Source organism: Gymnogyps californianus, chromosome 2, assembly GCF_018139145.2.
Source record: "Gymnogyps californianus isolate 813 chromosome 2, ASM1813914v2, whole genome shotgun sequence".
Taxonomy (NCBI): Eukaryota; Metazoa; Chordata; class Aves; order Accipitriformes; family Cathartidae; genus Gymnogyps; species Gymnogyps californianus.
This window is the reverse complement of record NC_059472.1, coordinates 10,934,680-10,957,759: the sequence shown is the minus strand read 5'-3', so window position 1 is coordinate 10,957,759 and position 23,080 is coordinate 10,934,680. Positions and strand designations below refer to the sequence as shown.

General features: G+C 48.8%; 1 protein-coding gene across 1 annotated transcript in view; it reads left to right on the top strand.

The window, feature by feature from the left end:
• LOC127013456 (uncharacterized) overlaps window positions 1-13,483 on the top strand; it is a 58,226-nt gene extending 44,743 nt beyond the window's left edge. The window contains exon 4 of the mRNA XM_050892340.1: window positions 13,438-13,483. Coding sequence (XP_050748297.1) covers window positions 13,438-13,448 — 11 coding nt within the window. The 3' untranslated portion in view covers window positions 13,449-13,483. The remainder of the gene's footprint in view (window positions 1-13,437) is intronic.
• Window positions 13,484-23,080: the final 9,597 nt, after the last annotated feature.

The window sequence follows — 23,080 nt, the reverse complement described above, 5'->3', positions numbered from 1 at the left end:
GCGTCCCATTAGATTTACGACACATTTGCCCGCTAAATCTCCCCATTCACTTTGGGTATTTGTCCTGATTTTGTACCAAATCTCCTTCTTGCTACTTGAACTGAAGAATAAAGTATTATAACTTTGACTCGGGGCAGCTGTCCAAGGAATATATTGGGATACACTTGGCCTTTGAAAAGAAGGACTTTAGTCTCCAGCCCTGTCAGTCCCTCTGGCTCCTGGAAGTTTTCCTTCCAAATGGTTACTTCAAACCTCAGAGAAGAAGTTTGTGTTTTTTCAGAGCTATGATTAATACCATTTTTACGCTTCGTTGCAAAATGCCGCACAATGAATGAGACCAGCAGGGTGGTGGTTTATGGGTGGGAGGAAAAAAAATGATCAAACAAGCGCTTTCAGATGCTGTTTTGGAAGAGTGATGTGTGTGTGTGTTATATAATCTCCTGCAAACTGTGGGGTTGCGTTCCTATTAAAAGGAAGGGGAAAAAAAAGGCTTAAACCTCATCTATGGAAAGAATGTCAGAAATAGTTGAGAAGTTGAATAATTACAGTCTTTTTTGCACCAGGTCAGTGAAAGCTAATTTAATGTGCAGGGTTGCAATGCAGTATGTCTTTGCAATTACAGAATCACAGGGTGATTGAAGCTGGAAGGGACCTCTGGAGGTCACCTGGTCCAGCCTCCCAGCCCAAGCAGGGCTACCTACAGCCGGTTGCCCAGGACCACGTCCAGATGGCTTTGGAATATCTCCACAGATGGAGACTCCACAACCTCCCTGGGCAAGCTGTGCCAGTGCTCCGTCACCCTCACAGTAAAATCAGGCATAGTGTGTTGTATTTCAGCGAGTTGGTCGTAGGTTCCTGCTCGTTCCTGGTGCAGCTTGGAAAGTTTGAGGGTGTGTGTGTGGTTTTGGGTTGGAGTTGGCTTGAGTGTGTGGGGGACGTGGGTCTGCAGCTGAACCCTGTGGCTCGGGCTCGGTAGTGCTTGGTTGGGGCTTGGGAGCCGGTTGGGCTTGGAGCAAGGTGCCAAAAACGGTCCCCTCGCCGGTGTGCAAGGAGGCTTGCTGCATGATGAGAGCTTGTGGTCCCTCTGATTTGGTTTGGAGGCTGTGCCTGTAGCTGAGCCTCCAGCTAACTCTGCTGACTTTGCTTCCCTTCCCTTGACACTGTGTGCCTGTTCCCAGTCGGCAAGTCACTTTGCCACAGGAATCTGGGACTCATTTATCAGCATAAAATGAGGTTAATTACACCTTTGAAGTGCTCAGCATCAGCGGAGCTGCAGCATCAGGTGCTTCCCCAGAAAGCCCTGTCTTGGTGGCAGACCCTGGGGAAAAGAGGCCAAGGGGTTTACTGTGGCTGCGTTCCCAACGTGTCCCCATCTTGGGGACACAGAGGATGCTAGTGCACATGGGAGGTCACCTAAACCGCTATGGGGACATTGGGGTCAGCACAGATTTGCTTCCTGGTGGCTTCATGTGCATCCCTCACACGTGGAAAACAAAAGCAAAGCCTAAGACTATGCTCGGGATCTGGTTCCTCCGCTTGGTCTCTAGTGTTGTCCTCCCTCCATGGAAAACAGTAGCCCTTGTTTGTTGTCCTGGGTGCATTTTTTTTTTCTCTAAGCCGCTTTCTTTTTGTGCCAGTTTGGTTGCTGATTAGTGATGGGAATGGCAGGAATGAGATGATGGCTTCCAGTGAATGCTCCCGCTGTCCACAGACGTGACCCATCAGCATGTTCAGCCCTCGTGCCAGTGACAGGGGTGTTTTCTCATTAAAAATAGACCACAGACAATGCCACTTCCCGAGGACTGTGATTTATCATTTAATAACAAGTGGTTACTCATTTCCTTCGGAAAACTTTCTGGAAGTGTTATTTTGCTTTCTCCCATTGCTTCCTTTTTTTTAAATTTCCTTCAAAGCCCTGCATTACCCTTCAGAGCCACTGTGTCTGTTAAATGAAGTGTTCCCTTTTCAAGTGGAAATCATATTATGATTTAAAGATCATTAAAAAAACAAGTCTTAACCCTTTGGGCTTGAGCTTTTCTTTGTAAGCTCCTGCAGCCCTGAAGTCCTAGCTCAGCCAAGGGAAATAGCAATGGAGAGAGAGCTGGGTAGGTGAGACTTGAAAAAAAAGGTTGATGCTGATCCTGAATGTGGAATGGATGATCTGCTTGATCTGACTTTAAAGAAAATTTCAAATAACTGCAGAACTCGTATTGTCTGAGTTGCCAGCTCTTAACTGTGATACCTCCTGGTGTAGCAAGTTCTCCTGAAAGATGGAGGGCTTGCAGAAGTACTAGGCAAACTCATACCAAGTCTGGTATTTTAGTGACTTTACCAAAAAAAGTGCTGAAAGCTGTTGAGTAGTTCTTGAGGAAATCCTGACAGCTCAATAAACAAACTCGGGAAATGTGCTGAAGATGAAATCATCATAAGTGGGTACTTACAAAGCTAAAAGAAATGGTTTGCTGTTGGATCAGGAAGGCATTTTGGGGGTCAGTAGCAGATTAGATGGTAGACTGCAGAGGATACAGAAGATGAAATGCAACCAGAGATATCACAGGTACTTTGGGTGATAGCATCTTCTCTTACAGTTGTCTTACTGAGCTGCAGCTGTGGTTTGAAGACAAGAAAAATAAATTCCATACAGACAAGTGCAAAAAAGTGCTCTTGGAAATTGGATGCACATACCCAAAATGAGCAGTAACAGGTTAACTGCAGAAAGGGATCTGGGAGCTGCAGTGAATCACAAGCTGATTGTGAATCAACAGTCGGATGCTGTTACAAGAAAGGCAGATCTTGAATAGCCCACAGAAAAATGGCAAAGGTAATAATTCAATCTTGGTTGTCATATAAAGCCTCGCTTGAAATACAGCATCCAGTCTCAGCCCCTCTATTTTTAATATGAAAGCAGGCAGCTTGGGAAGATGAAGCTTCTGTTTGGGAAACTTTACTTATGAGAAATAGCTGGAAGATTTGCATATGTTAAACCTAGGAAAAAAATACAACCCACAGGTGTCAGGCCATGGTTTGATGGGATGCTGTCTTCAGCAGTAATTTTGGAGCCAGGTATCTCTGCTCTCCTGGTGTTGGCTGTACTGTGGCTCATCATGTGGTCAGTTGTGTAGCCACAACCTTTATGTCCACCCTGTGAGCTGGGACAAGGAACTTTTGGTAGTATAGAAAAAGCTGAAAAGTGTCCCCAAAATTATTTCTAAGTATGGCTACGCAGTTTTGCCTGGACAACAGATGGCATGCAGAAGGAAGGAAGGAGGGCAGGGGGAGGAGAGGTGGTTGAGCACCTGGTAGAGTTGAGATTTGAAGGGAACAGCAGTTTTGAGGCTTCCAGGAAGGTGGTGCGAGGAGTGCAGCACCCGATGTGTCTCCATGTCTGAGGACGGGACTAGAAGAAAATTGCATACAGAGAAGTGCTTCTCTGGACGCTGTCTTCCAGTGCATCATCTCTGTCGTGCCTGGTAGCAGCGGGGTAGGCTGGCATTTCTCAAAGCGTAGGTTCCAGCTCCTGGTGGTGGTGGTGAAGGAGAATGAGTGATGCTGGAGCTGGCCCAAAAAGCATTAGAAACCTTTGTCAGCAGCACAGCAGCCCTTCCCGGATGGTGGGGCGAGCGGTGCTTGTCGCTGGGAACTGCAGCCCAGTCCTGCTTCCTTCTTGGCAGAGCTGTGCCGGTGTTGCCTTGGAGAGCGGCATGAAGACAAACAGGCCAAGAGAGGGTTCGGGGCTGGGTGGCTGTTTGATGTCCCTTTTGGCCCAGCGTTTCTGCAGTCCTTGCATCCAGATTTTGGCACGGCTTCTGCCCATGTCGGTCCTGCTGAGGCCAAGCATCCCAACACCTCCTGATGTTCTGAATCCAAATTTCTGGCGTTACTGCATTGCACTTGGTTTTTCGGCTCTTGGGAGTAGTTTGGTTGACCACAAATTGGTCACTGTGCTGTGATGCAAGCTGATGATTTCCTCCCCTGCGGATGCTAAACCAAATGCCCCTGCAACTGCCGTCTGACGGTGATGTTACTCGGCTGGTGTTTGCAGCCGGTAGGAATGTTCTGGAGACATGCAAGCCTAGATGATTCAAGCTGATACTTACGCTTATGATTAAATGCTAAATGCCTGGTCTGTTCTGTCCTACCAGCTGTACCCTCTAGGGAAAAGAGGGGTTTTACTGCAAGAAGAAAGGATATTCTGGTATGGGTTGGTTGATAATGAGAACGCGTAGCATCAAAGCTGTAACAGTGTGTGCTGGGTTTTAAAATCACAGGAGGATATAAAAGTGCCTTGAAGAGGAAGATCATAGATAGGCGGACCTACTGGATACGCCTGGTCTTTTTTTGTAGGCTGCAGAGCTTTCCCCTGTGGTTTGCACAGTTCCCTCGCCTTGCTGCATCCCTGCACAGCGCAGAGCACAGCATCTGTGCCTGCTGTCTTGGAGGATGTAGATGTGAGCCTTGCTAGGAAGATCTAGGCTTCATTTCTAGCTTAGTTGATGCTAAAATTCCCCGGGGGCGGGGGGGAATGCTTGCTTGTGACATGTGACATGCTGGTGCTGAATCTGACTTGTGTTGATCTAGGTTGCTTAAAAAATAAAAGAAGTGTGGTAATTTGTCTTAAAAAGGGTACAGAGAAAGTGAAGAAAAGAACAAACAATTTGCTATTCGTTGCCTTTTCAAGGCTAACAGGCTGAGGCTTACACTGGGAAGAAGTCAAATGCTCGGGCAGTTCCTACACACCACATAACGTCAAAAGGAATGACCACCAAATGAAGTTTGCTGGATGGCAAGCTTATGGCAGGGCTGGTGTGGCAGGACTGCTGATAGCGGAGCTTCGGAGCTCTTCAATACAGCCAGTCAAGTTGTAGCGGCATCTCGGGGACGTGTCTTTGGGCACGCAGAAAACCCATCTTCTGCAAAACGCAGTGGGTGGTTTGGGCGATGCTGAAGGTCTTTATTTTCTCGAATGCTCAGAAGGGGCAGCCTGAGCCTTGAGCATTGGGGGTGAGCTTTTTTTTTGTTTTCCCATGGCTCCTTCCAAGTTTGCACTTCTGGAGCACACAGAATGATGTCTCTGGGCTTGCTGTGTTTCTTCCTCGGTTTGCTTCTGCTCGCTTTCCTTTGGCTGCTCGCTTCCCCAGGCGCCTGATGGATTAGGACTAGGATTACCTTCTGCTCCTTTTCCCACCTGTTACCTTCCTCAGTGCTCTGTTACTTCCCAAAAATGAGAGTGAAGAAGAATAAGCACCCAGAGGGTGCTGAGCCTGGCTCCGAGGTGGTGATGGGGGGCTGGAGGGGAGCGCACTGGTCTTGAGATGCAGGGCAGGCTCACTGCTTGCAGAGCTGCTATGGAGAGCCTGTATCCCGCTGGTCACTCTTTTCATGCACAGGCATGCTATTGGCTAGCGTCACCCTTGCCCTGCATTTTCTGGGTGTTTCTCTGTGCAATAACATGTGTGTCATATTAAAAAAAAAAAGAAATAAAATGGCACTAGCAGGAGCTGTGAGGCTTCTGGGTTAGGTTGCATCACCCACTGCCTCTGCCCAGCCAGCATGGGAAGGAGGAACTCCTCTTGCAGAGCTGCAGCGACTGAGTTCTCCGGCAAACAACGCTGCCTGCATGCAGCTGGCCAGGGCGCCTCGGGGCGACACCAGCTCCGGGTCTGCACCGAACCTTGCTCTGCCTAATGCACCGTTGCAGCTGCGAGTCCTGCTCCTGGTGCTCACGTGGGAACCTCGCTTGGGAACATCTCTGGAAGGATGGGGTCGTGACACGCTGGCACACCGCTGTGCTTGTATTGATGAGTCCATGGGGGTAGTCCTGGTGGCTGTATCTACTGAAATCTCTGGCCACACGCAGCCCTTTTGCCCGGCTCTTGCAAGTGTCAGGGTTGTCGCTGGCTCCTCTAACCTGTCGATGTGTTTTGGCTCCTCTCTGGTGCTCCCTGTGTTTTGGCTCCTTCATTCTGTAGATTTGCACCCCTAAATCATTATTATCAGCATGTTTTAGCAGGGCTCCTGCTGGCATGTGCGCTCTTCCTCTCTCTGCTTGGGCTTGAAAAGCCACATGGAAGAGTCTGCTTGTGCTTGGTCCAGGGGAGACCCCATGTCTGCATCTGTCCTTCTACCCACCCATGTCTAATGGGCAGAGGGATGTGTCGGAGGAGAAGAGGTGGGTGCGAGCAGGTCCCTGGGTTTCCCTCTCACATCGCCCTCCGCCTGCACTGCAGATGGAGAAGAGCTGTTACGGTTTCGCTGCCGGCCAGCCCCGGGCCGATGGCAGCAGTGGTGGTGGGGCACACGAGCCTGAGAAAGCACCCGTCCTTGGAGCCACCACAGCTGAGGAGCCCTCAAGCTGTTCGGGAGAGACTGGTGGTTAAAGCAACATTTTGTGCTTCGATACAGGTGAAAGAGAGGGTCTCGTGTTAACCGATGAAAGGTTCACTTTGGGAGTGCGGAGGTGGAAGGAGCTGGTGGTGGTCCAAGCTACGTGTTTCACAGACCCTATCAGCGGATACCAGGTAGGTTTCCCCTGATCCAGGCTGGAAAGCTGCTCATCTGGGGGCAGCATCCATCCTGCTTCACCACCATCCATCTCGCCTCTGCCTACCTGCTCCAAAAATCATTACTGGAGGCCGACCTGGAAGAATAGCGATGGCAGGATGAGTAGGATGCAGGACCCCAGACTGGGACTTGGCTGGTACCTGTGAGGAGATGTTTAATGTTGTTCTTCCCTTGATGTGTTTGTCCCAGGGCTGTTGGTGCTGCAGGGCGTGCTGAGCAGGTGGATACCAAACAGTGTTTGTACCCAAGTGGTTCATCCATCCTCTGGTCGGTTCTCCTGTGAAAGCATCTCTCGTGCGAGTTCAGCGTCTCGCCTAGGTGGTACCCGTGTGGGGCATCCCCACTGCGGAGAGCTCTGTGTCATCCTCCTGGGATGGATGCTTGTGTGTGCAGGTCTGCCGTGGCTTTGCTTTCACCTGCTCATCTCCCGGCACGCTTGCTCGGGGCAAGGCATCGGTGTGGTGAAAGCAGGGAGCCTCTGCCGGCGACCACCGAACAATGATGGACTGGGCACTGCCCCCCACACCGGCTCTCTCTCCCCGTTCCTGTCCCCAATTTTCCGCTTGCCTCCCTCCAGCTCCGTGGCTGGGGGCTGCTGGTGACCGTCCCCACGGTGAAGCCTTGCCCCGGCACCTTCCTCTGCTTTTCCACCCTGCTTTTCCCTCTCTCTGGCTGCCGGGTTGCTCTAATCGACTTTGGCTCCTGTCCCAGAAACAGCCTCTCAACACACACAAACCAGGAAGGCTAAAATAACACTTTAAAATTGTTAAATAAATAGTGATCGGGCTCTGCTTAAATGGAAAACGCAGCTTAATTTGTTAAAGGTTTTTTTGTCCTCCCTCAGACGGGGGATTCGGCCGGGTGTGTGTGTGTGAAGCGTTTCTTGTAGCTTGTAATCTGCGTGTCGTGGCCCCAAGTGGGCAGAGAAGGGTTATGTGACTCTGAGTTACTAAACACTTACAGTAAAAGTGTAGTCATCCTGAAACTCATCCAAAGAGCTTTAGGTTTTGGGTTTGGGTTTTTTTTTTTTGTTAGTTGATTTTTTTTTTTTTTTTTTTTTTCTTTTTTCCCTCTCTCCTGGCAGGATGCTGCTGCGTCACTTGCATTCTTCATCCCGGCCGCCTTGTTGGGAAGGCAGAAATCCTCCAAGCCCAGTGGTAACTCTTTCCAGGCTGCCAGCAGTGGTCCGGGCGCTTACATCCTGCTCCATTCCCTCTCCAAGAGCTTTGTGCACAGGGCAAGTGCATCCCCTCTCCCCCAGCAAAGGAGCGGCTGCCCGCACAGGCAGAGGTGCCCATCTTCCTGAAACCCGAAAAACACTCTTTTCTCTCTTGCACCTTTTCAGATCTTGAGCAAAAGTAGAATAGCAGTTTTTTTCGTGTGAGAGAGTGAGGATGGGAACCTCTGGATAACCATTTGGAAAATACCCAGGGAAAACGACAGCTGGCAAAGGCTCTGCTGAGTGGGAGTGAGGGTTGACTTGGGTACCAAAATGCATGTGTCAGGGTGACAAATGCATTTCTCAGGAAGGACACGGGGAACTGGCCACTTCCCAGCACACACCTCCCTCCTGGGGCTCATCCTGTGGGAGCCCGGAGAGGTGGCACTGGGGCTGGTTGTCTTCTGCGCCTTGGTGCTGAACGGGCTGTCCTTGCCAGTTCCTGCTTTTTATTCTTTCTGTCATCTCTCAGAAGATGCTTGCCTGCCCGCCTGCCTATCCAGCCGGGTTCAGTGCATGTCGCCCCGCTGGCCACATGCGGAATACATTAGTGTGTCTTTCCCAGGCAGCTCCGAAGGTATCCCGAAGCTCGGTCCGTTGGAAAGCAAGATGCTCTCCGAGACTGTGCTGGCAGTCGCCTCTCTTAAGCACCCAAAGGCGCCCTGGTACATTGTTTTAGCAAGGGAGGGATACAGAAATTGCTGTCGCAGCTGGGGCAGCGGGGCTTTGCGCTGGGGAAGGCTGGGCAGGCGTGTGAGCAGCGAAGCATCTGCACCCTGCAGAGTGGTGCACCGATTTTTACTTGCTGCTCTTTGCAAGTAAAAAAAGAGTAACAGCAAGTGGGTTTCTTTATAGGTCATTAATTGTACAGTCAGCTCTCCCCTGACTTTCAGAGGGACTGTTCCTGGCGAGGAGTGGTTTCCGTGCCAGCTCTGTGGAGGTGCCGGGGCTCCGTAGCGCAGGAGCGAGCTGCGGTCCTGCCGGGTACCAGGGCATCCGCACCATCTGTACAGAGCTGCAAGGATCCAGCGTTTTGGTTTTTCTGGGTTACACCTTTCCCCCTGCCCTCTCTCACTCACGGTGGGGCGCATGGACCACACCTGGGCTCACCTTTCTCCATCGCTCCTCGCTGCAGCACCACGCGTTTGGGCGAGTGATACAGGAGATGCACCGCTACACTGGGACCTGCTGCTCTTTCAGACTCCTCTCCATTTTGTTTTTTTTAACACATGGATTATCCCAGTCCACTGTTCTGAATAGTAGAAACTTGTCTGTGTTTTGGGAGACAGTTGTTTCTTATTAACTAGCTGAATGGGGAAAAAATAACCTTTGCTCCCTGTAGTGTGAATTGCACGAGTCAAAATTTTACATTTCCTTCTTCAGATCCCCAAAGCCATTCATGTAAGGATGAGTTGTGGGTCCGAGAGGGGCTTTGCCCTCCTGCCATGCTAGCTGTGAAGGTTGCAAGGGCTGTCTGTCTGTCTGAATGCGTGATGAGAGCAGAGTAAAACTGCAGTCATGGCCTGAGTGGGGATACCCAAAATTAACATCAAAAGGAAAGGAAGGAGTTGTCTGAATACAACCTGCAAACCTTTAATTCTTTGTGATAGCGATACCGTGAGCCTGGTTATCTCGAGCATCAGTGTTCCTGCAGTGATGGAAGCAGCTGATTCTATACAGAAAGAGGAAGGTTTGATAGAAGGTATAATAATCTCTCTTAGATGTTTTAATTTTCCCCTTTTCATCCCAAACTGTAAGTAAGTGCAGAGTTTCCTCCACTTTAAATGGGTCTTTTTATGTTGGCCTGCCTTTCAGATTGGGTAGAAACATGTTTCTTCAATATATAAAATGAATCTGGCAGTCTGGTTTTGTACTTCAGCCTCCCAAAGAGACAAGCAAGCATAAAGCAAGAAGATTCACTGCGTACTAAAATGCTCCACTTATGAAAAAAAAATATAATAAAATCCTCTGTGAACATCGTGTTTCAACTCAGCAATAAAACTCACCGGTCAGTAAACGGTGGATCTCCTGTTCCCATGGAGAAAGGCAGTTGCAGACATAAGAGGTTGCTGTGGGAAAGGGGAGAAAAAAAATAATCAAAAAGATCCACTCTTGGTCTTGCAAACAAAGGTTGCCTTGGATTGCGGTCACATGTTGCAGTTCAGCTGATCTCGCTCATGCCAAAAGGGGAAAGATTTCTAGTACTTGCCTGAAGCCCACTGAACTGGTTTAGGGAATTAATTAGAAGAAAATTATTCACCTTTTTTTTTTTTCCTAGCTAGTTTTCTCTTAGATCCGATTGCTCTGCATTAACTCGCCAGGTCAGGGGAGCCAGAGGGAGCTGGGACAGGACCACTTCTTTGATGATATATTGCCGTTGTGTAAATTTAACTGTGATTTAAAATTGCACCATCGACAAATATCTTCCAACTTTTCCCTGTTGAGGATGAAGGAGTCTCTCAGGTACCCAAATCTGGGATGCTGCCGAGCTTTAAATCATAACCAGTGGCCGAGTTGCATCAAGAATATTGAGGCAGTAGCACCTGAAAGAACATTTGGGGGTTAATTGCAACCCCCAGGCACATCAGATGAACTGATAAGCTGGTGTTGGTGGAAACCTCACTGTGCTCAGAGTGCATGCGTCTGTGCTCAGTAAATACTGTTCAGTAAATACCTAAGCTCTTTCCCTTGGGTACACCTCTCTGTCCGCTCTGGGGGGAGATGTTCAGGAGACCCTCATATGGCTGGACATCATGTGAAATTACATAAAATCCACTGCTTTGGCTTCACAGAGTTGATAATTAGGCAGGTATGTACGTTACATGCATTATACATGGCTTTTTGGGGCAAAGCCAGCGTAACAGGTTTAGCTCTCTTCCGGGGCAGTTTTCTCAGGGCTTAGGACTTACTTCTGATCTTTATAAAGTGTATCAAGTCCCTGGGTTTCAGAGGGTACTTTCTCTGAGGGGTACAGTCTCAGCAGAGCCAGGTATTGAAGTGTTTTCCAGGATTTTGTCACCTTGCCCATGTGTGTGCTGGATCTGGCTGGGTTCGGAGAGCTGCCAGGCTCGCAGTCCCCGGCAGCGCCACCACCTCTGCGGTACCCCATGCATCTTTAGTTATTGTGGGAAAAAGTCAAGTACTCGTAAGACCCCCATACCTGTTCGTTTTGAATGGGCTGGCGGTTATTTTCCTTTTTTTTTCTTTCTTTTTTTAACCCCCAAACATTATGGATTAGCGCTGCTGAATTAAAAAGGAGGAGTGAAAATCAAATTTTTTTCTTCAATTTTACAGTGAAAAATCATATCTCTGTTTCTTGGTGAGGCAGAATGAAATACTTGCCACTTCCCAACTTTCCTGTGCTCCCTTGTGGCATTGTGCGCTTTGTTCACAGCACACCGTGTTGGAGATGAAAAGCTTTGGTGCGTGCTCCCTTCGGGGCAATGTGGATTTCTCCTCAAAAACCTCAGTTCTAGCGACCGGTTTTATAACTGCCTAAAAAATGAGGCTTGTACCTTATCTCTTGGGAGATCGTTGATGGATCCATTTCTCAGAAAGATATTTTATTCAGTCCTTTAATGCCATGCCACTCCCTTCATTCAGATGCCTGGAGTCTTTTATCACGTCTCTTACTCATTGCTTAGCCAAGTTGGGCACATTTAGTTCTTTTAATCTTTCCTAGTAACTCAACTGTCTTTAATCATCCTTCTTGATGTCAGAGCGTTTGATGCCCACTTTTACGGAAAACAAGCCTAGTTTTTTATTTGCTGTGCGTGTGAATCGCTTGGGAAAGGTCCCAGGAGAGCAGCCATAGCTCTGCGGCCGGTTGCCTAGGCTCATGCCTGGATTCCTCAAAAGCTCCCTCGAATGTCTCAGTGTGGGCGCCAGGGAAGATTTCTGGCTCACCTTGTACGCCATCGGACTTGGCACCCTCTGGGATTAATTAACGTGTTTATTTGTTGGGTGTGGGCAGCAACACCCCCCCAAGACGTTTCATGGGTTGGGTTTCCAGGGGCAGATTTCTCTGGGCATCTGCAGGAGGGTGCAGGCACTGATGGTTTTTATGGAAAACGGGCCCAGAAAGGTTACGGTAACCTGCATTTCCTTCCTGTACCTGCCAGCAACAAGAATGAGAGGTTTAATTTGCTTCTGTGATCTCAAAAGCAAAGCCTGGTGATCAGGTGTTTTTAGGTGCCTGTGCTGTAGGTCAGGGCAATGTTTCTAGGTGCTGCCAGGGATGGTGGCCCCTTCTTGCTGCAGGTATTGATGCTGTCTTTCCTGAGTAGTTAATCTGTTTTGCACCCAAAAATAGCTATTCACAGCTTCTTAAATCGGTTTGAATGTAAGGATTGCTGCTAGCTGTTACCAAGCTAAGCACTGCATCCCTTCAGGGCAGGGTCTTCAAACTTGGCTATCTGAAGTTGAGTGTCTCCTTTCCTGCATGGAGATGTCCCAAATTCCCCCCACATACCTCCTGGAAACCTGTTATTTCAGTGGGAGCTGTTTCAGAAAGCCTGACTCAATCATTTTCGTAAAATAGCCAAGCTCAGATGCTGACTCGAATGGGTTAAGGCGCCGGATCTCCAGGTTTGCTGGGTCTGGGCCATTGCTGTGCAGCTTGGAGTGGCATCCCTGACATGGACTTTGAATTACAGAGCACTTGGCAGGGAGTTAAAGGAGGCCAAAAGCCTGCCTGTCCCTCCCCCACCTCCCGTTCTGAGGGAATGCTTCTCATACTCTCCCAAATTTAGCAGTGCAAATGTGGCTGGGTTAAGTAGGCTGAGTGATGAGGCTGTTCTGATGGTAATAAAGGTCCCCTTACCCTGCTCTGCCTCAAGCTCACGCTGCCAGAGCGGCTGTGTGATATATGGCTGTGTGATATATGGCTGCCCTGACAAGGGGTCCTGTGGCCTGAGAGGAAAGAGAGGATGGGGACCGAGATGGTGGGAGAAAACAGACCGCCAGGACCACCACCCAGCATGGCACTGGGGACCTGAGCAACAGCCTGATGTCTGTCTGGCTGTCCTGTGCAACCCTTGGGCTGTAACGTGGGGCGTCAGCAAGGCCTGGAGGTCACCGCGAGGAAAAGCCCATGGTGGTGCTGCTGGGATGCTCTGGGTCATGGAGCAGGAGTCTGCCGCCTCCACCCCTTTTCCTCGCAGCTCTTGGCCAGCCCTGGGCGAGCACCACAAGAAGGACATTTCTTCATCATCCCAGGCTCCCTGGCACTCCTGGCTGTGTTTCCTCCCATTACTCTTTAGGAACGTTTCAGAGATTGCTTTAGAGCTGACAGTGAACATCTCAGGAGGACCTCGTCATGCTTGCTTTGGTGCCCCATTGCTGGGTCATCGTAGGTGTTTGTCATGGGACAGGCTGTGGGGCTCCATCCCTGATGCCGGTCCGTTTGCTGCCACCTCGGCCACTCATGGAGGGCTTCTGTCCCTTCCCCAATTTATATACCTATTTAAATAGATAATATAGATATTAAATAAATAAATAAATATAAAATATTTAAATAGATGTATAAGCTGCAGCTTATATGTAATTGCTTTCCAGTGCAGCCTTATTTTGAAGAACTGAGGAAATGAAGCTTTTCGGTTGGAGGGAGGGGACAAGATTGGGCTTGCTGACATCTCTTTTGTTGTAATGTCGTATAGGTCTCAGTTGACTGCAAAAAGGAGAGAGGAGGAGCGTGTGGAAGGGAAGTCAGATCCTGCCAGGGTTTCCTGGGAAATGAGGTGAGTGGTGATGGCTTTCAGCACTCGTAAGCCTGGAGATACAAGCCGTCCTGGGCTTCCCTGCACCCTTTGGGTGAGGCCTCTTCTGTTGAACCTCCAGATTTCATTTTTGTTACAGGTTTCCCTGTATTTTGCCTCTTCAGGGCTGATGGGAGGATTATAGACTGCTGATGTGCTTGGGGGGTCTCAGAAGGGCTGGAGACTATCTTGAATATGTTGAGGTCTGTGCATCACACAGACCTTTTGTCTGGCTGTATTGGGGCTTCACAGCAGGGGACTTTGCTCCTCTAGATTTAGAGACCTCTGCTGCAACTACATGCCACTGAACCAGTCCCCCCCGAGCCTCCTTTTACAGTCACGGAGGGAAATGGATATTTTTAGGAAGCGCCTGACCCTGACCTGCTGTAGGCATCTGCATGGGATGAATCATTCCCTACAATACCTGCTTCTCCGCACTGTCAGCGCAGCCGGGATGGCTTGTTTGGATGTTGGGTCTGCAAGGCATGTGTAATGTCTGCACCCTGCGTAGGACTGGAGTTCAGTTGCTTGTGACTTGGGGTGTCCAAACCCACTGCATGAAAGCTTGGGCCTCTCCTAAGCTGCCATGAAATTTTCTTCAAGGTTTGGACACAGCTTAAATCTGTAAGCCACTTGTCTGAGCCTGCTCTCAGCGTTTATACACCCTGACTGGCAGCATAAGTACGTTCCTGAAGGATAGGGTATGATGACTGAGGAGGTTTCAGTCCAACTGGGTCAGCTCATGCTGGCTGTTGCAGTCCCAGTGGGGACCAGCAAGGTGACTCCAGCCCCAGGAGATGACTCCAGCCCCAGAAGCCGCTGCACTGAGATCGGGTGAGGCTGCTGGGGCTGCCCACGAACCTCCTGGGAACCAGCCCTGGAGCTGCTCTGCCCTCTGGCTTTTCAAGTAATGCGGCTTGTGGCTTTTCAGCCACGGGAAGGTTTGGAGCGATGCTTACCCTGTCCCTATGGGAGCCTGAGACCTGTAGCGGGAACATCCACATCCTGGTAACTCGGGTACGCTGCAGCAGCCCGCAGGTGCAGTAATGTGAAGAGCTGAGACCTGCATGTCAGGGCTCTGCTGGTTAGCATCTCCCTCAAGAGCTTTTGTGCCCTTCACTGCATCTCCCGTGCAGGGGAGATTCCCCCCCAGATACCCATCTGCCTTTGCTGGGCCATCTCCTCCACTTCATCTCCTCACTGTAAGCTTTTTTTTTGAGGGACAGGAACGTTGTTTTCTGCATGTGTTTGCAGAGCGCTCAGCCCGCGCTGGCTAGTCCATAGTGCAGTGTGGATAAATGTCAAGTAGAAAAGATTAAAATTGAGATGTACAAGCTGTTTTACCTAAGCAGGTGTAACTCTGGAAGATTTTTGGTATGCTTTTACTTATGCTGATGCTCGCAATATGTTCTCAGAGGTGCAGCCCATTGAGAAAGAGGGTTTGATGTTGATGGTCTATCATCAAGATGTCACCTTAAATCAAGGAACAAATACAATTTGCTGTAGTACATCACTCTTGTTTAGTTTTAAGTGGGCAAAGAGAATGTGTGTGTGTTTTTCTTATATAGAGAGTTTCTTCTGCAATTTACTGTTAGCTTTTCTGTGTTACTAGTCATTGAAGTATTTTCACTGCAGTCCTGGAGGGAGGAAATGCTCCCTTTTATAGTGAGGGAAACACCATCACAGTGAAATTGTGTGGTCACTGCCCTTTGCCTGAGCCCTGGCCATGTCCAAGTGGGGGACACATACATCTTCTGCCTTCCATCTGTCTACCTTGGGGACCAGAAGATGTTGCAGGGACTCATGGTGCCCTTGGGTTCAACGCTTGCTTCTGCCACTGGTCTCTTTGCTCTCAGGTCGTGCCTCAGTTCTCCATCCAGAGAATAGAGGTAAACTGAGTGGAGCTGTGATGAGACTTACGTTAAGGACAAGTGATGTAACAGAAGATCCTGGTGCCGTGTCTAAGCAGGGGTTATGCTTCCTGCACTATCAGTGGTTCCCAGCTGTCTTGGTTTTGGCTGGGACAGAGTTAACTCTCTTCTTAGTAGCTGGTACAGTGCTGTGTTTTGGATTTAGTGTGAGCATACTGTTGATAACACGCTGATGTTTTAGTTGTTGCTAAGTAGCGCTTATCTTAAGCCAAGGACTTTTCAGTTTCCATGCTCTGCCAGCAAGCAGGTGTGCAAGAAGCTGGGAGGGAGCAGAGCCGGGGCAGCTGACCTGAACTAGCCAAAGGGGTATTCCATACCATGGAACGTCATGCCCAGTATATAAACTGGGGGGAGTTGGCTGGGAGGGGTGGATCGCTGCTTGGGCATCGGTCAGCAGGTGGTCAGCAATTGCATTGTGCATCACTTGTCTTTTCTTGGGTGTTATTTCTTTTTTTTGTTGTATTCTTTTTCATTACAATTATTATTATTCTTAGTTAGTAGTGTATTTTTATTTTTACTTTAGTTATTAAACTGTTCTTATCTCAACCCGTGAGTTTTACTTTTTTTCCTTTCCTCCTCCCCACCCCACTGGGAGGGGAGAGGGGGAAGCGGCTGCGTGGTGCTGAGTTGCTGGCCGGGGTTAAACCACCAGCGAAGAGCCTCATTTTTACTTGGCTACTGGCCGTCTGACTGGCTTTTCCACGATAAAGTTCACTCCAGCTGGCTTCCCTTCTCCATCCGTCCTTTTTTGGAAGCATCTTTGTGCCAGGCTGACACCTCGGACATCAGCAAGAGCATTTGGGGCTCAGAGATGTGGAGGCACCAAGCCCGTGACCTGGCGTGAGGCTCTCCGCTTTCCTTGAGTTTGGTTTGCTGGGATGCTTTGGGATTCTGGGATATGGTAAGCGGGAGAATGTGCTTGTCTCCATCTTCACCAAGATAAAATGAGCAGCCTGCCTGAAGTGAGGAGGGTTTTGCAAGTCTCAGTGACACCAGCTAAATATTCGGAAGGGTTGTGAATTGAGGGTGGGTGGAGAGGAGGTTTGTTGTCTGCTTCCCAGCAGCTAAAAGCAGATGTTCAGTCAACCGGGAGTTGCCCTAAAGGCAGAGAATAAGGATGCAAATGACCTGTAAAACATAAAAGGAACCATCTGAAGTTTACCTCCGCCCTGGGTAATTTGCATGACTCAAGTTGATCAGCCCTGAGAAAAGGCAGTTGGGTCCAACATGACAAGATAACTCTGTCAAGCCTAAGGATCTTGCAAAGAGGCAAAAAATGGGGCGAAGTCCAGAGGCCAGGCCAGGAGATACAAAACATGAAAGGGTGGGCTGTGGCGATGCTCCCCCGTTGGGGAGCTGGGTCCTGGGGCGAGCGGCGTGCTCAAACGTGGGCAGCGTTTTCATCAGCAATTAATTTCTAACAGCGACTAGTTGGCCCTTGTGAGGTCCCTGCAACGAAGCTTCCTCCAGGTTTCGCAGTAGTTCAGGTAAATCAGTGCAGATCCCCAGTACAGGAGTGTGCGTAGCAGCTTAAAACCTTCTTTGATGAATGCAATCTGAGGAGTGTTGGGTGAGCAGAGCTTGCTGAGCTGCTGCCCATTAGACTGTTGCAAGTACGACATTAGATGGGTTAGTTTAAACCTACCTGGAAGGGCTTTTAGGCTGTGCTTTGCCTCGTGTTTGATGCGGTAGCAGTACATGAATCCAACCAGTTACCGCAGCTCAAGGGGTAACTGGTTAAGCGGTAACATCCCTTAGCTGGAAACCGCTGTGGATTCAGAACCCTTCTTGGCCAGCATGGTGATACCGAGTGTGGTGGGGAGCAGCGCTGAGCTTTCACTCTTCCTGTCCTGCCCCAATTCTTCTGTGGACGAATTTTACACCCAACCTGGGCTTACATCAACCAGGGCTTTTAATGAAGTTAATTTTTTTGCTGTGATTTGGACCTGCACACGTGTCCCGTCAGGCACTGTCGCCTCAGCCGTGGCTGCAGATGGCCGGTCTCCCCCATCTCTTGCCTGTGCTCTCCTGCGGCGCGACGTGTCCCGCTTCATTTCATTGATAGTTTCACTCATTTTTCCGATGTTAATGAGCACTTCCTCAGCCCCCCCAAAGCCAAGATACTGACTCTTTCACCATGAGGGTTAAATGCTTATTTATTTTGTGGGCTGCTCCTCCGCTTTTCTGATTTCACTTGATATGTGCAGGATGTGATGATAAAAATCCGTTTGAGCTGTCTCCTATTTCGGGCATTTTTACTTCTTTAAAGTAGCTTCGTGGGGTGATGAGTGTGTGCGTGGATGCCTGGATGGGGAGGTGGGGAGGGAGCAGCAGGCTGGGCAGCCGCACACTCTCTGTGGGCTCCATCTTTCCCCGTGTGGGCACCTAGACATTTGATCAAAGGTTTTGAGGCGTTATATCCTCTCAGAGCTGTTGCTATAAATCTGGAAAAAGTAAATGGTGACGTTGTTCAGTCTGGTCTTCCCTCAGCTCCTTGCATTTTCCTCTTCAGGATTCAGCTGCACCTCATCAGTGGCTCCCAGCATCGTCTGGGCCAGCCAGCAACTTGCCACATTCGGTGGTTACACGTGTCCGTGCCTAGAGAGAGCACGGTACAGATTAGTTCAATCTCCTTTGCAAATCGCATGGTGTGTATGGCCGTGTGGGTCTCGTGTGTTCATGGAGGGGATCCAGTAGCAGACTGCCTATATTTAGTTGAACCAGGTGTTTTCTGGTCTTTTTTTTTTTTTTTTTAGGTTTTGCATCAATGGGTTGTTCCATTCTGCTGCTTCCTATTAAAGTTAACGGTGTCTATGGATGGTTAAATCACATGCATATAAAAAGCTGCTCTCAAAGGTGGTTTGTATTGTCTGTATGTTTTTCTTGAGTGTCTTCTCAACCCCTCCATGCCTTTGCCTTCCTCACCATGCACAGAGCTGCCCTGACCTTGATGTCTCCCCAGGGGGTGCACTGCGTTTCCTGGGAAGCTTGAGAAGTAACAAGGGGAGTTAAGGAGATCATCCAGATGTGGTCCACGGTGGGGACCTGGGGGGAGCGAATCTGGGAGGGAGGCAGGGAAGTCCTGGGGGAGCAGCTAGGCCATTGGTGTCTCCTACAACACAGCAGGACCCAGGGGAGAGCCCCGAAAACGCTGACCGGGAGGGACCATGGGAGGTCTCTAGTGCCACCAGCACTGGAGGAGGGCAGCCAGCACCTCCAGGGACGGAGATGTCCCCACCTCTCCAGGTGACCCCTTTCAACACTGCACCACCTTGCTCATAAGAAAGCTTTCCACGTGTCCTACGTGGCCACAACTTGTGGATGTTGCCCTTCGTTATATGGTCTGTCTCAGCTGCGATGGGGTGGATGTTGAAGGGTTTGGGAGGAAGCAGGGAGAGGTCTTCTCTGGGCCACTTGCAGGCAACCAGTGATGGCACTGGTGGGCAGCCAGTGCATCTGCAGCGTGTTCTGCAGAGTTGTCTCCTTTGGGGAGATGTCCTTGTGTGGATGTTTTTCCTTAATAAATTTGACCCTTTTGAAGAAAACCATGTTCGTTTTCTGAGTTATGAAGTTACATATTGAAAACCAGTATGGAGTAAAGGGACCAAGGTCAAGAAGGATTAATTATGAAAACTGGGGCATATTCTGCTAACATCCAGGTGCTCTGAGGGTAATGGTTCTTAACCGTAACCCTGAGTCATAACTGCCCGCTCTATCACAACTTGCAACCAGACCAGTATCGCCTTGGAGAAGGTGGCACACAGGCTGGAACCAGGAGGCTTGAGGGGTCCATGTTGATGGGGCTGGTGGGTGCATGGTACCAAGGCACCTTCATGGAAGGGGGGATTAAAAATCAGACAGGAAATCACATGAACCAAACTGCCAAGTGGCTGCATGTGTTGGGTTTGCATTTTTTTTTCCTTTGTTCAGGTGTGTTTGCCTGAATTTGTCAACTGGATTCCCAAAAGAAGAGGACCTGAGAGGTCTTTAACAGCAATAGATGGAGCTCAGCTGTGGAGGAAAGGGTTGCCCTTGTGAGAGGGGGCTTTTTTTGCTCCAAGCAGGCATGCTGGGAGCTGCTGACTTGGAACGAGATGGGTGGTGGTTTTCCATCTTGTCGTTCCTTGTGGTCACAACAGGGAGAGCTGGAGTTCCTACAAATTGGCCATGTGTAGTGACATGCCAGGAATACCACCTTACCGGGTTGCATCCTTCCGTGGGAAGGCATTAGATATACGTTGTGATGGGGATTAACTCATTAGACCTTACCGTATAGATAACGCTTTACAAATGATCTTTTCCTGGGAAGATTTCCTATCTGAGCGTAGTCCCAAAGAGCATAAAGTGGATGGTTCTGGCTATTTTATGTTACTCCCAAATGCCTTGGTATTTTGGATAGACAGCTGAAGCTGCAACCCTTTCCCTGTGCTCTTGCCGGTGATGGTGCCACTGGTCTGGGCAGGGCTGCCAGACAGTTGAGCAGAACCAAGTGGGAATGGGGCAGAATGGGCAGTCCTCGCGTCTGACTGCTAGGGAGTTGCGTACCACATAGGTTATCTGGGAAGAGATGTCTTGGTGATGGGGGAAAATTGATTGTCTTGCCGAATTGAATTTTCATATTCCTATAACAGTTGTGCTAAAAAAAATGCAAATCTTGATGCTTCTTGGGATTAATTTCTGTGTGTTTTCTGAGAGCACAAATGAAGGCTTTTAAAGCAGTTTCATTTTCCAAAAGGAGGAAGAGCCGAAGCTTGAGCGTGGGGCACCCTGGTCCTGGTGTTGCCACATACTTCCCATGTGACCTCAGACAGGTCACACAGCTGGACCAAAAGTGTCCAGAAGTGTGACTTGGCAGCCAAAATGGTGGCCTACTTGGAGATGCTGTACCAGCATGACTGTGCCAGTTGGAGCTGGTGTTTGGTGGACTTCACTGCTCCTGAATGGCTGTGGTTAGGAGTCAGGTGAGGTTAAGTGTGAAATCTAAAAAACATGGTTTGGTTTTTTTTCAATGTAAGCTCCACTTACATTCAGTGGGAAGAGGGGGAACAAATGATGCTTTGGAGCAGACTGTTCCTCCATGGACCATGGAAAGCTTCCAGACAGTTGGCTTATGTTAGATGCCTAACTTCTAGACAGCTGAGATTAGGGAGAGAGCAGTCCCACCTTTCAATTTCTTGATGTCTCTGTTGCTTGTATGTAAAATGAGTTTAATATTAAGTCCTTGTTTCCCTGAAACAGAGGATAAATATATAATTTGGAGCTGCTGCCTGGCTACAGCAGCAGATGGGTGGTTGCATTTGGGATAACAGGCTGATCTTGGGCATAAGCAGCATCTTTGAAACTGCCGGCATACCAGGAGTTAATGAACACGCCTTGGTTTCTCCTGATGAACCAATGCGTTAAGGCTTTGAAAGCTATTTTACTGCTGCACGCCACCACAAACCTTTTTATTTAAGATGTTCCTTTCATGAAGCTTCAAATAGCACCCACATTGGACTGAAATCAAAATCTCCAGGAGAGATTAGGACAATTTTGCTTGAGGTTTCTGTTGTGGTCTCTTGCAGGAGAAAAAAAAGAGGGTAAGATAACCAAGGTCAGCACCTCACTTCAGGCTGCCAGTAGAGCTCCTCCGGGGGAGAGAGGGATTGAGTTACCCCGCGCCTGTAATTCATCCCTTGTGCCCACAACCAAATAATCCAGCAAAACAGCGGCGAAAAGGATGGGAAAGTTAGGAAAACTTTTTGCTGTAAGCTGAGCTGGGCAAACGATGCTCAGAGCCACGTTGGTGTCTCGGGTACAGATTTCTCTTCGGAAAGCGCTGGGGAGGCATTTTACCCAAGGTTTTGCAATAAAAGTCCTGATGTCCCTAAAGTGTAGAGCAGAGCGTGCCTCTTCAGATGTACCATGCTTGCCCCTGTCTTGGTGGTAGGTCTTAGTTTTTGGGTGCAGTGATGCTGATTATGTTTTGCACTTATTACTGCTCAATGTAAGTATTGCCTTTATTTGAATTTGATTAATTATTGTTTAATATTATAGTAGTCATTATTACAGATTAATACTACCTTGTATTTATCAGTCTTACCTTTCTCGAGGCGTTGTTAAATGCTTCCCAGCCCTGGGATGCTCGTGTGCCCCCTTCAATGCCCTTGGGCACATTATCCAATTGTGATGAAAACTCTCCGACCCATTTTCATTCATTTTCAGTCTCATTTTGCACTGTAACTTGATTATTATGAAGTCATTGAGCTAACTACAGTGTTAGTCTATTCTAATTTATATGCATTTGACATTATTGACATTTTTGCCTTATCTGGGTTAAGCCTCAAGGATGACATCCTGGCATTCCCTGCCAACATTACTTTTTGTCTAGTTAATGTTGGACTAGCCTTCAAGGAATGGATTTTAAAAAGTTATTTCTGAGGTTCTGCTGATTTTTGCCATGTCAGGGCTGTGTGATTTTAAGGAAATCGCATTTCAGCAGCAGGCTGGCCTAGACAGCACGCTGGTGCACTCTGTGATGCCAAGGAAATAATTTGCTGCAGCGCCGTAACACATGTAATCCTTGTTTTTCCTGGGATATCTCCCATGGACCTTCTGGCTGATTTTTCTCTCGTGAGATCTGACTTGATCGTTGTCTGTTGTGGTATGTAGGGCTCCAAGCCAAGAATATCCACTATTTCTGAAATGTGATCGTTACTGTTCAAAACAGGCTTTTTTCCCATGATCTTATAAGATTTTGCCACTTCTCTAATAAGCTAATTTTATCCCTGCTTTGGCATCCGTACTCCTTGGTGTTATTTCGGTGTGTACTTTATATATATCTTATATATAGCTCTGTGCCTGTATGCGTTACTGTATGTGATTTATACACAGCCTGTCTTGCCTGCGCTGTCATGAGGAAATCATTCTCACTTTTGTGGTGGGATCTCGGGTTGGATGTGTCGGGTCCAGCCAGTCCATTACGAGACCTCTCTGTGACCTGTTGCAGTTCGCTTCCCTTCATCCCCAAATAAGACCATTGCTCCACCTGGGCAAGAGAAGACATGGACCATCCAGCACCTTTTCAGTTGCCTGTAGGTGAGAGGTGCATGGGCTTTGTAGCTGCTGGGTGGAAATCTCTAAATCTCTGAGTTACAGATGCTCGTTGGCTGCGTGTGTGCAAACGGGCATGGGTCCACAAATGTGGTCAAAGCATATATGGGGAAAATGGCTTTTAAAATGGGGATAAAACTGCCCTGAAAGAGGAGGGGAAACGTACTGGACTGTGACTAGGGTGTCACGGGCATGGATGAAGGCTGGAGACAGCAGCTGGGGCAGAGGTGGAGTGCGTGGTGGTGGGTGGAGGAGAAGATCGGTGGGAGGAACTCTGCACTGGATGGCAAACTTGGAAGAAAAATTCTGATTTGGATATGGAGATCATTAATTGCAGCAAGCTGGTTCCCCTGTTGTTTCTTACACACCTTACTTTGCTACTTTGCTTACTTTGCTTTCCTAGTGTGCCTGCTAGGCTTATGTGCATGGACTTAATAACTGGGTAGAAGGACTCCGACAGTGCCAACTTGCTTTTGGGGCAGAAAAGGAGCCAAAGTTAACCACGAGGCCAAGTCATGGAG